At 41.2% G+C, this 12,920-nt stretch overlaps 3 protein-coding genes across 6 annotated transcripts in view; 1 reads left to right on the top strand and 2 right to left on the bottom strand.

Moving 5' to 3' along the window:
• Positions 1-12,920, top strand: part of LOC117946933 (trypsin-3) — a 30,863-nt gene that overhangs the window by 3,287 nt on the left and 14,656 nt on the right. The window contains exons 5-7 of one of the 3 annotated variants that reach the window (XM_034875452.1): positions 15-71; positions 156-317; positions 7,345-7,372. In XM_034875452.1, the coding sequence (XP_034731343.1) occupies positions 15-71; positions 156-305 (207 nt within the window). In that variant the 3' untranslated portion in view covers positions 306-317; positions 7,345-7,372. Of the gene's footprint in view, positions 1-14; positions 72-155; positions 339-7,344; positions 7,373-12,920 lie in introns of those variants that run through there. The other 2 variants (XM_034875451.1, XM_034875450.1) reach the window with 2 other exon arrangements.
• si:dkeyp-84f3.9 (zinc finger protein 629) lies at positions 1,350-8,545 on the bottom strand. Of its 2 annotated transcripts, XM_034875368.1 has the most exons (3): positions 8,251-8,545; positions 6,013-6,138; positions 1,350-5,587 (listed from the first exon to the last, which is right to left on the bottom strand). In XM_034875368.1, the coding sequence occupies exons 2-3, from the start codon at positions 6,127-6,129 to the stop codon at positions 2,159-2,161; spliced, it is 3,546 nt and encodes a 1,181-aa protein (XP_034731259.1). In that variant the 5' UTR covers positions 6,130-6,138; positions 8,251-8,545; the 3' UTR covers positions 1,350-2,158. The 2 variants fall into 2 exon arrangements, with proteins under 2 accessions (XP_034731259.1, XP_034731261.1); XM_034875370.1 differs by lacking the exon at positions 6,013-6,138.
• On the bottom strand, positions 9,135-12,247 carry LOC117946907. Its single transcript, XM_034875410.1, has 2 exons — positions 11,979-12,247; positions 9,135-11,455 (listed from the first exon to the last, which is right to left on the bottom strand). Exon 2 carries the CDS (start codon positions 11,409-11,411, stop codon positions 9,858-9,860), a length of 1,554 nt encoding a protein of 517 aa, XP_034731301.1. The 5' UTR covers positions 11,412-11,455; positions 11,979-12,247; the 3' UTR covers positions 9,135-9,857.

The following is a 12,920-nucleotide window of genomic DNA, read 5'->3' on the forward strand; positions in this document are numbered from 1 at the left end:
CCTACCCTGGACAGATCACCTCCAACATGTTCTGTGCTGGATTCCTCGAGGGAGGCAAGGACTCCTGCCAGGTACGAGCTTAAGTTTCTTAGAGCGGACACACCAAACTTTAGAGCACCTCTGCTCACATGTCCTTTCTATCTGCGTCCCATCAGGGAGACTCTGGTGGCCCCGTGGTGTGTAACGGTCAGCTGCAGGGTGTGGTGTCCTGGGGTTATGGCTGCGCCCAGAGGAACAAGCCCGGAGTCTACACCAAGGTCTGCAACTACAACACCTGGATCCGCAACACCATGTCCTCCAACTAAAGTCACTTGACTGTCATTTGTTGTAGTAGGAAAGAAAACTGTATATCCCACCATAACGCCAGATGTTTAACACTGCATGATTGCCATGATTCATGTAATGTAATTTTATTTAAACTGGGACAGTTGAAACATTAAGCATTAAACATTAAATTTGTGTATAAGAACAAGGAGAGATGCATTGTACCAGGTTGTTGCACACATGCTAATTTCCACCTGTAGTCCCTGGAAAACAATAAATATTCAATGCAAGTGAAGAACAAAACATCACATTATGCAATTGTACAAACACATTCACACCTAATTTAGAATGATATGCAAATGTGCTAAATTGCATCAATCAAATGCATTCCCACTTCATAAAAACAATCCCTCCACCCATTCCCATATATGCGCAAAGTGTGCAATCAAAATCCTAACACACACACACTATGTAATTCATAGATTTGTACAAGCTGTGTTGGGAGAGTATTCCACTGATTTACAGCCACATAAGTAAAGGACAATTTACCATACAGTGTTGTTACTCTCCTCTAGTAGCTTGCCGAGTGGCTCATGTTTTTCCCGGGTTGATGGTAACATTTTGGTTTTTAAAGGAGGAGCAGCAGCATTATGGATGATTTTAAAGAGTTAACAAACAAATCAAATGCATTATTATATTTTCAAACTTTAAAATACTGTACTTAGTGAGTATGACAGTGGTGATATTAATGTGTTCTTTTGTCCTGGATCTTTAGGCAGTTTTACCTGCTTGAGACCAAATTGTCATGCAGTGCAAAAAATGGTGAAGAATCATTCATAATGTTGATTCACCAGTTACTTCTGCTGTCAATCAATATAAAAGAATATTTGAGCCTTAAAGTTCAAACTTAACCTAAAATTTAGTATCCAGGGATCTCATGGTTATAATAAACGTAGAATAAGGATTCTAAACTAAAAATGACAAACATGATCGCATATCAAAACAAAAATGACCTTTATTGGTTTTACTGTGACATTAAATAATACTCAATAAAGCAGGGTGTCCTTCTGGGAAACAGCTATGGAAATGGGCTTTTCATGATTCAAACAAAACTCAAGCCCGACACTGAAGCACGTTATGTAGTTTTTCAAAGGCAGTGAAACATAATGAATGATCCACAGCATTCACGTTGCACACTGTTTTCAGCTGTGGAATGTTTGTTAGTGTATTTTCTAGAAAATGTAGCATCTCTTAATTTTAGCCATCATGTTACAAGTCCACAATAGAACAAATAATTTAACAAATATATGAATGAGTAAAGCTGATATTCACTTTTAATGTAAATACAAAATGCTGATACATGTCCATGTTGGAGACCAGAACAAAACTTTTTTTTATTTTATTTTTTGTCCATAAACATCACTTAAACAGTTTGAGTAACACTTTCACTTGTAGAAGTCAAGAGCGGCCTGCGTGATTTTAAATGTCAACGTTTGATATTAAATTCACAGTGGCCATAAAGTGAATGCACGTGATGAGTTGTTTGAAATTTGTAAAACTATAACAGCTCTTTTTCTATAATAATTGATGGTTCTATTAATTGATGTCTTATAAAATAAAAATAAATGATACACATTCTTAGTCAGGTCTGCCAAACTAAATTTCCACAGCAATAACGAGTTCAGAAATGACTTCAGTGTGACGCCTAGCCCTCTGATCAGTGCAGGGTACTTTTCCAAGTTATGAATTAAAGATACCAGGAGGTTGCCGGGAAACAACAATAAATAAAAATGTTTCAGTCGTTATGAATGGAAATGAATGTTTTCCATTATCATCCATTTAATCTAGGACTACAGGACCCCCCTGTATTGGCAACAAATCTCTGTTTAGTTTATTACAACTGGCCTCTAGCATGCTGCAAATAATGATGATAAAGGTCTGAAATGTCAGGATATGCATCCCCACACACAGCACACCTAACTCCATCTGCAGACCCTTCATTTGACATTCTGGCACTCACGCGTCTTTTCACGGTTCTCAAAGGAGTAAAAGGTTTTCCAAGTGCATTTTCATCTATTCTGTCTCGACTGGTTTCTCTCTCTTGGATTGAATGTGTGCAGCTAGGATGCAGGGAAGTTTGACCCAAATCAAGACCCTTACTCTGGACAAAGGAAAACATTGGTTTTTGAGGCAACTCGGGAGTTACTGGGTCTGGACATGTGGATAAGGGGCCTAGAGGAGAGAGGTTTACCTCTGGATCTGGACATAGTTTAGCTATGTGGTTGTTCGTGGGAGGGCTAAACATTTTCTTGTTTGACTGTGAAGCATGATCATCCATAGATATATCAAAATCAGGGTCCTTGTGCGTTGAGGAATGGCAAAGCTGATGACTGAACAGTAAATCCAGAGTCTGAAAGCTGCACTTGCACTGCTCACATTTATAAGGCAGAAACACTTTTTTGGGCCTGACCTGAATCCACTGGAACTCCGGGTGCTCACTCATGTGTTTTTTATAAGGCTCCACGAACCGAAAACCTTGCCCGCACTGAGGACAAGTGAAGCGGCCGCGTCTCTGTCGGTGGGTTCTCTGATGGTGCCACAGTTTTCTCCAGTTTTCTAGAGTCTTGCCGCAACAGCCACAAGTGTAACTTTGACCTGGGGCATGGGTGAGCATGTGGGCTCGGAGTCTGCCCATGTGTCTGAACAGTCGGCCACAGCTTGGACATAAATATTTCCTGGGGTCTGAGCGGTTATCTAATTTGTTCAACTTTGACACGATGTGTGAGAGAGGGTGAGCCGGTGTGCCTGTTGACTGGAACGGTTTCTTTAAGTTGGCGAAGCGTTTCTTGTGGCTGGTCTGTGATGGTTCTTTCTGCGTTTCACAATTTGCTCCTGTGAGAGGAGAAGCTGAATTTTGTCCAGATGAACACCTAAGTGCAGGCACTGTGTACTGTATCAATGACATTGTCTCCTCCTCTTTGATTGCAGAACTGCTGGAGGCCTTGTCCTCTCCGCTGCACTGACTGCGATGGGTGCTAAACTCGGACAGCACACCAAACAGCTTGTCACAATACAAGCAGCGATAAAGCTTCGCACCGGTGTGGGCTCTCATGTGGCTGTTGAACTCCTGTAGATGGTCAAAAACATTCTTGCAGATGTGGCATGTGTACGTTAGTGAAGGCTTCACACGTCTGTTGGCTTGTAAATCGTCACCGGTTCCCGGAGGTCTGCAGCTGTGATTTTTTGCATTGCTATAATGAGTGAATGATTTGTCACAGCGTGTACAGTTGTAACGCTTTACCGACCAGTGTGTTAGCTCGTGAACACGGAGGAAATAGGCCTGACCGAAAGCTTTGCCACATATATCACATTTATAGGGCTTCTCTCCAGTGTGGACACGCACATGTCTTATGAGGGCAGACTGAAACGGGAATGTTTTACCGCAGTACTGGCACACTTTCCTTTCTCTCTTTACTGGGGAAACTGGTCTACAAAGTTCCTGACTGTTTTCATGGCCCCTAGTGGAGCTGCGTCTTTCTGATTTGTCATCCTCAGAGTCCTGGTCCAGCACGTGTGCGTGTATCTTCATATGAGAGGCATATTCCAAGCAAGAGAATTTGATCTTGCAAAGGGGACATTTTTTATACATGTTGCTCTTTTTGTGCGTCTTGAGATGAAGATTTAAGTTGGAATTTTTGCTAAAACCTCTGCCACATTCAGGGCATTTGAAAGGTCGCTCTCCTGTATGAACGCGCTGATGGATGATGAACTGAGAGAGAAATTTAAAGGTCTGACTACAATAACCACATTGCAACAGAGTTCTCCCCCCTTTTTTAGTGTAGCTGAAATTCGAGCTGGCCTCTTTATCCCCGTCACCGCAGTCGGTATTTTGTTCAATGTCATTGCTGGCTTCAAGTTGCTCTCTCTGGAACAAAACATTACTTTTTCTTCTTCTCTTGCCGCCTTTCTTGCGCCTGAAAGTATTTCGCTGACTTAGCTTAGCTGAAGTGTTGGCATTGCTTTGTAAAGTAGGACTATTTGACTCAGACCCAGGATTTAAAGGATCCAGCTCCATCTCGATATTCTCCGCTTTCACAGCGGGGGGGAATCCGACAGGTTTAGGTGATAGTTCAGAGAAGGTTATGACACCAATGCTACAGGGCTCCGTATTCTGCAGGTTCGCATTCTTTGGGGATTCAAGACTGCTTTTTGATTGCGACTCCCCGCTGCCATTCGTGTCAGCTGACTGTTTTATTTTGGGGTCACAACACTCAGTAGGAATTACCAAGTTTAGACTGTTCGAACCCTCAGAAGTAATAACATGTCCTTGAGACTGTGGGGAGAGTTGAGAGCTCTTTCCATCCGTATCAGTCTCTTGTTTCTCACTGTTACATTCCATTTGTTTATCGGTCTCTGCTCTCTCCCCACAGGCTGTGTTGTGGCTTAATAGTGCTGAGGCATCCTGGGAAACATCGAGTTTGGACAATTTAGCAGGAACTTGCTGATAAGCCAGTTTAGCGCTTCGTCTTTTATTACCTTGAAAGTTTAATGTAGTACTGCTTTCTGAAGGAGTCACTTGAGTCTGCTTGGGGTGGACCTTGCTATCAGATTCAGGCATTCCATCCGGTGTTGAAGGCGGCTGTTCCCCTCTGCTCCTTAGTCTCCGTGCAGGACCGCTAACATTATTAGCATTAGCAGAGGCGGCAGGAGCTCTGGCAGCAGCAGCCTCAGCGACCATAGCTTTAAAAGCCGCGATCTGTGCTTTATTCGGCCTTCCTCTTCTTCTTTTTGGCAGCACAGGGACACTGTCTTCTACTTTACCATCAGAGACATTATGAGGACCAGACTTCTCATTATGGGGTGTATTATTGATTAATGGAACGTCTACGGCGTTAGGCACATCATCACGGTTGTGGTTCTCTAAGCATGTTGGCAAAGGTATTGTCGTGCTGATCTCCTTATGTTGAACTGCATCACAACCAGCAGAATCTGGGTCTTTTTTGTCTTTAGTCAACAACCGTCTTCTTTTACGTGGGCGCCCGGGTCTCCTGCGGACCGCCACAGGCTGTCCATGGCTGTCTGTTGTAGAGCTGCACACGCTTGCAGATGTCATTTGACACTTTGCTTCCATCCCTGTGTGTGAGGATATCTGCCCACTGGGTTGACAACTTGTTCCGCCTACTGTTTCAGAGTTAACACGGCCATCGGACTCCACATGCCCCGATGGGTGGGATTCAGGTGCAGGTTCAGTCACTTCTGTTGCTTTCATTTCCTCTCCCCAACTGGAGTCCAGGTCTTTACTGCATCTCCTGTCTTCTGGTATCTGTTGGGTGGGGGAGACCACATGCTAATGAAAATGCACGCAAAATTCGGAAATAACATCTTGAAAAATAAATAAATCTCTCAACATAGAATCAAACTTTATAATTAAATGTGAATATTTGTTTATTTCCAGCCTTTTGTAACTGCCCTCCCTTTTATTGGATGCAATAGGACCAACATAAACACAACATAATGATTCAGTGCACTTAAACAGTCAAAGTCTATGTACAATATATATCCAAAAGTATTACAAAACAAAGGAACAGAACGTCCTTAAATAAGCCCTCAGAATTAAAAGGGTTTTAAACAGAAAATGCATCAAAATTCCATTAGCAGGTTACTCCAGAAATTGTGCTGTGTATATACTGTAATAGACAGCATAAATTTTGGGGCGATATGTCTATTTGTCTCTCTCTCACTAACTACCTGCTTGCAGTCCAAAGGGGCATGTATGGAATTGCGAGGATGCGATGCCACAGAAGTTAACTCAGAGACTGTATTTTGGTCACTGCTTCCTCTGCTGAAGGACATTTTACTCCCCATGTCAAGAGTCTGTGGATTAAACAGTGACAATGACGCTGTATAAAAAACAGTAGTGTGTATACCTACAGAAATCACGTCACAATACCTTAACACACTGGCTCGCTTATGTATATTGTTGGCTCTTACAGTTGTGCGAATACTGCATGCTAAGCCAATTGGTCGCTATAACTTAGAAGTGGCTTACACGATTGGAAAGTGTTAATATTCATAGCAGATATATAACAATTAAATATGTTATGTTACTCCATCAGAAAAAAAAATTAAATAGTAACATTTTTGTTTTTTTCACTGACTCTAATATTATTTTCTGTAGTTTTATTTCAAAGAGGATTATATGTATTATGTTGACTTCAAGGTTTTCTATTTCTGTGTAAAAACAGTCTATTGAGCTGTTTTTTCATTTGGTTCCGGAAATTTGCAGGTTACAGCTTGTAATGAATTTATCTTGTTCTGTATGTGTGTGTGTGTGTGTGTGTGTGTGTGTGTGTGTGTGTGTGTGTGTGTGTGTGTGTGTGTCTAGACAAAATATTGATCTTAGTTTCTTAGCTCAATACATATGGCTTCTTATTCAAGGCTAACCTTCTTAATTTTACTACTATAAAACATTCAGCAACAATTATTTACATGAACATATGTTGCAAACTATCCTTAGGGTTTCTTGGATGCTTAGTCAAAATGTCACCTCAATACGGTGAAAAATGAAAAATGTGGAATACACATAGGCCTACAGAAAACCACAAGGGGGCAATCTTCAGAAATGCATAACTAAAAAAGTATTTGGAGTAATCCATGACATAAGTAGGGAAGTTCTGAATGTTGGCGATAAATGACCCTAATGTGACACAAATATTTCTCATCAGCAATTCAAGCCCAGATGTCTACAGAGAACCATGATGCAAATCTGGACCACAGAGAAGCCTGCTGTAAGCAATCCCTGTGCAGATTTATGCTCAATTAACATGCTTTGCTGACTATAGGGTTTTCCAGAAAAAACAGACTACTTTGTAAGTGATTGCAAAATCAAAAGCCTGTCCGGAAAGATAGCCACGTTGCAGATTTGTAAATCCTTATAGAAAATTGTTGCTTTGGTAAAATCCTCCCTATCTTTCGTAGCCTGAGGTGTCAAGTAACTCAAGTCCTCTACTTCTATACATTTTTGAGGTGGTACTTCGAGTATTTCCACTTCAGGTTACCAAATGATTTACTAAATTTCAGAGAAGGAATATTTTATTTTCCTCTACTACTTTTACATGAGTTACAGTTGCAGATTAACATTTTTCCTGAAAAGACAAGGGCATCATATACATTATTGTGCATCATTACTGAATAATCATAAAAAATGAGCTCCATCTCCAACATTAAAATGCTGCTTAGACATTAAGGCATCAGAAATAATAAAACCCAAGGTAAAATAGCACTTAGCTAAGGAAAGGGGTTTTCGGAATTCTTCACTTTTGGACCATTTTGCTTATACTTCTGTAGTTTTACTTTAGTAAGAAATCTTCATGCAGAGTTTATCTTGTAATGAAGCAGTTCTACATAGCAATGCTGGTTCTATTAATCAAGTAAAGCATTTACCCACCTTTGTTCATAACAGACCACACCTTACATTACTTGAAAAGCTAGTGTGGCACTTTTGAACCAGGAGTATGGTTTTTCACTTTGAGCTTTAGATCCATGTATGGATGTGATATACACTAGTAACGTTAACGTTGAGTCTAGAATAGACGGTGGCTGCTATTCACATTTTATCTAGCTAATGTAACGTTACTTACAAATGGCTTTTGAGAGTGTTACCAAAATCCACTCATAACCCACTGAGATAACCATGTCCCAACGGGTCACTTAACATGCATTTTATGCTAACGCCAGATGCTAAAGCTCTGTTATCATCAGTTGTCAAAAGCTAACGTTACCGTTTGAACAGTATAGGCGTTATCTTGTGTAGGCCACATTGCTAGCACCCGTTAATTAACGTTACAGGCCACACGAACCTAGCCGTTAACTACAATGTCAGCTCATGTGACTTTCTTTGAAGTCAATAAAGCTTATGTAGGAGTCGGACATTTCTCATTACCAGTTACCAAATGTGATGGGAGGTAGTAAACACAAACTGCTTGCCTGCGTGGGAGATAGTCAAGGCTGATCTCTGCGTAGCCATTACCTGACACGGATCAACTAACGGCACATAGCACTTGCTAGCTCAAAACATGCATGTGCATTGTCGTAAGGTTGCTGTTTGGCACTTTTTATAAGCGTGCATTGGTCTGGGAGCTGATCTTTTAATGTAGACCTGCCTTTCTCTCCTTTTCAGAGCTGTTAGCAGCAGTGAGACACTCGATATCCACGCACAAAGCACCCCGAAAAAGTGTCAATGACGGTGAGCGTACACAGGGTGGATGCTTTACGTGGTGTGGGAAATTTGGGATTTAAGATTTGTTTCGCACAAGTTCCTTTAAAAGTGGCAAACACGATATCAAAGACGGTAGTGTTTGGTCATACGTGTATTCGTGAGATTTAACGTTTGCACACCAGCATCATTAATTTGACAGGTAGTAGTGACGTGCCTGGCACTTTTCCAAGTTCAGTGCCACATATATCACCCACCCAAATGTATTAATGTGCCGTTACTTTGTTTATCCTGCAATAAGGTGCATAGTTTTCGATGCTTACATAAGGTATTGCGATTACAAGTACACATAACCGCACATGAACGCCGCATTCACACTGGCTATTTCCCCGCTCATGGCAAATTTCCTAAAAAATGGAAACTCAACCGCGCCAATTGTCTTTGGGCCCCCTGGCCCCTTCTATTTCTATGCTTATGTCATCTTATGCTTATTTTACTAAAATATCATTTGTGATATTCTTACACGCATTTACTTATCAGGCACCACAATTGTCACATATCATACAATGTCAATTAACTCAGTCAATTTATCATAATATATAACACCATTAATAATATAAAATGCTGCATTAACCCATGAGCAAACAGACACAGCGAGTTTGAAAATATAGTTTAATACAACACATACTGCATTCATAAAGTCTGACAAAGTTGGTAAGAACACAAGGTGTTGTGTCACCTCCCACAGCATCACAACTAGGGTTGCAACGGTATAAGATTTTTAGGATACAATAACCGTCATAGAAAATATCACATTTGCACGACATAATAATGGTATACGGTATTACACAATTATTATCATTAGCTACAATAATCCTCAAAAAATGAATACACCTTTCTTGTTCAACAAATGCTTTATTATAATTGACACATCAAGTGTTTAAAAAAGTACGTGTTAAGTATCTTTTCTGGAAAAAAATACAATACCATAGATGACTAAATGTACACGGTATAATAACCTATCAATTTTCATACCACAGTATACTGTGAAACCTGTATAACGCTGCAACCCTACTCACAACAAGTTCAATCATACTAAAAACAACAACTAGACTATAAGACAGTACCTGGTTAGCCCAACAAACATGGGTAAACCATGCACATACATTTTCACAATAAACTGTATTGATTTACAATCTATAATAATGCGGGGGCACCAATATTGGGACTGTTTACATCACTGACAAAAAAAAATCCAGCCTAAGATGCATGGTTGTTGTCATTAGTCATCCTACATTTAGCTTTAATAGTTTGGAGAAAGCCAGAAAGTTCATAGATAAAATGTGACATGCAAATTGGATGTGCCGCTCTAGTTTTGTCAAGTCTTAATAGGGACAGACGAGGTTACTTGGTATATCATCTCAGCAGGTTTGTCTGGTCCACTTTCAACTATGTAACAATCATCTTCCTTATCCACATCAATTTTCCCATTGACAGCAGCCGCCCCTTGCCCTTTATCCAGGACGACAGCCATGGATTGGTTTTTCTTCATGTTATCAGAAGATGAAAACACAAGTTTTCTCTCACCATTCACCTGAACAGGATTTAGGCTCATCACCGGGGTCACCCTCTTGAATTTGTTATTTTGTTTTCCGCCTTGCACATGCTGTGCCATAAACTCCTCTGCTTTGACACACTTGTGTCTCTGTAGAAGCTGAGCCGTTTCAAATGGAAGATAACAGACTCGACATGGGAACCGATTTGATGCAGAACATGTCTGCATTGGTTTGCTTGACACACCTGATCCAGACTTTGTGGCGATCTTCACCTGCATGGAGTGTGTGACAGGAAGCACCTGACTGGTTCTATTGTATGCACTGGGATGCTGACCCTTCGCCTGCAGGGATGGAGAGACACGAAGCCCCTGATTGCTTTTTTTGAATGTGCATATCTTCGGATTTCTGAACTGCAGGTTGGAACTCATAAGAGGTGCCCGACTGACTTCACTGGCTGCCGTGGGATTCTGGCTTTTCAACTGTAGGGAGGAAGTGGCACAAGGCCCCTGAACACTTGGACTCCTGTGATTCTTAAAATTCAGTGGCCTAGCAGTGATGATTCGGAATTTGGTAGCGGTGTTTGGCGCCTTACAAAAATGGAAGCGAGGCACCATCTTCTTGCTGGAGAGCAGCAGCCCACATCCTATACAGCCAGAAACTTTATCTGTGACATGAGTGCTGTGGTGGCAGATGAGAGAGGTCTTTGTTGTAAAACACTGCCCACATTTACCGCACGTGTAAGGCTTTGACTTGGTAAATGTGCGCACCGTTTGCAACAACACGACAGGCTGGTAAAGTGTCCAAAGATCCACTGTTGGTGCACCCACACCCGCAAAAATATTCTGCATGTCTTTTTCATGGGGGCTAGGATTTGGGAGCAAAGATGCTTGTGACATAGAGTTGTACAACTGAGGCACTTGTGAAATCTGTTTGGACTGCTTGGGAACATGCGGGAAAGATGCTGATGTAATGGGTGCTTGCAGCATAGGCTTCCCTGGCAAAGACATTGATGGCCCATTGTACAATTTAGGGGTCTCCCAGACAACTTCCCCGGTCCGTAGTCTTTTCAACTGCTTCTCCTCTTCTATGCGCTTCTCAATTCTGCGCTTCCTTATTGTATCATGATCCAGCACTTGGTGTCCCGGTTCATGTGTGGTGCTGTGCTCCAGCATGTCTTTGTATTCGGCGAATTCGGTTCCACAGGAACAGATGTGGCTTGCAGCAGAACAAACGTGTTCCTCCAAGCATTTACGATTTGCATATATCTGCTCACAGCTGAAACAAAACCGTCCGGCATCCATCAAATCTCTACCCGAGCCACCCTCCTGGACATTTTGCCGTCTTTGCTTTCCTCGCTCCATCATCAGGCTATACATGGATGTGTTCACAGTTTATGTGCAGCCTTCTGAGATAACCTTTCCTGTAAGAGACAGGTTTTGGAATTAATAAAAGCATAAACAGGAAATAACTACAATGGCTTATGCAATTCAGTTATACCTCATACCTGGTGATTATTCCTGACTCATGAACTAGTTATGCTAATCGCTACGTATAAATACATTCAAAGAGCGGTCATTATTCAAAATCATTTAACATTAACGTTACAGCGTCCTTTGGACATTTGCTTGTCTCTGAAATACAGTCTAAACTTCTGAGACGAGCAAATACACTTTAAGATTGTTTCTTAGAATGGCGTTAACGTTACATACATCCTATGGGTTGTGAAATACATACCGTAGTCACACATCTAGCTAATTAAGACGGGGAATATTTACTCCACTACTTGTCTATGCTACTTAATATTTGGAAAAGTAAGGTGACGTTAGCTGGTTACGTTTGACAATTTCTAACGTTGTTTTTTACTGAACGCGCCCTCGACTTGATGCAAACCTACAATGCTAACGTTAGCCTAAACTAGCACATGGACAACACCGTCAGCTTACCTTCACATGAATGTCAAAGTGTCGTCCACTTAATATTCTGGTATATCTTTGCAAAACAGCGTCAACAGCTTGTCGATTGGCGTATTGTGGGACATTCCCAATCGGACTAACTTGCCGGTGTTCTAAACGAGTAGGTGGCAGTTAGCCCATTAGCCACACCAAAAAAACAAGAGGAAAAGACCCCACTCTTGTTCTACGGATGGCGCGCTTCGAGAGCAAAACGTCCGGGTTTGGAGTCGTCATACTGACACCTGTCGACGGGAGTTTATGATTCACCTTTGAAGTGTTTGCCGTGGTAGTTATACTGGAATACATAAATAACACTAACATGAGGTTGGCAGTTCTTAACTTTGGTAACAGCCATTGACAAAACAGTATCAATGAGGACTGTGATACAGTTGAAGGCTTCTGAGCATAAGCGGACATTGAGCTCTGGCCACTAGAATATGGCAAAACCTTTTAGGATACATCTAGGCCTTGGTAGAGTGAAAAAGGCTATTACAACTGCATTCCTCTGCTGTGGTTCAATGAGGGTGTATCTTATCTGACCGCTTATTTGTCAATGCAAAAACCTATTTAGGACACCTTTATTGTCATTATATCACACTCAACACAACGGAATTGTGAGTGCATCTCCCCAAAAGAAACTGTATTGGGTAAGACTATAAAGTTTCCTACATAAGTGTCATGACACAGTCATGAACCCTGACCCTCACTTGTCATGACAAAACCGATCTCCACTTACTAAAAAGCTTTATGTCATAAACGTTTATGACTTGTTTACAGTGTTTTATGAAAGTGTCTTGTCACTCTTATGTAGATACATTCAAGTAAAGTGCAACCCTATATTGCACACATTCAACCAGCATTCACCATAAAATAAGGACAGGTAGTTTATGAAAATCAATATATTGCACAGTTCTTAATAATAATATAACATTG

Source organism: Etheostoma cragini, chromosome 6 (assembly GCF_013103735.1).
Source record: "Etheostoma cragini isolate CJK2018 chromosome 6, CSU_Ecrag_1.0, whole genome shotgun sequence".
NCBI lineage: Eukaryota > Metazoa > Chordata > Actinopteri > Perciformes > Percidae > Etheostoma > Etheostoma cragini.

What these genes read in the sequence shown, in the direction of transcription:
- si:dkeyp-84f3.9 (XM_034875368.1), bottom strand. Translation starts at nt 6,129, where the DNA reads ATGGGGAGTAAAATGTCCTTCAGCAGAGGAAGCAGTGACCAAAATACA. An exon ending in CCCCTTTGGACTGCAAGCAG is followed by an intron (nt 5,588 to 6,012) that starts GTAGTTAGTGAG and finishes CCCACCCAACAG; the next exon opens with ATACCAGAAGACAGGAGATG.
- LOC117946907 (XM_034875410.1), bottom strand. Translation starts at nt 11,411, where the DNA reads ATGTATAGCCTGATGATGGAGCGAGGAAAGCAAAGACGGCAAAATGTC.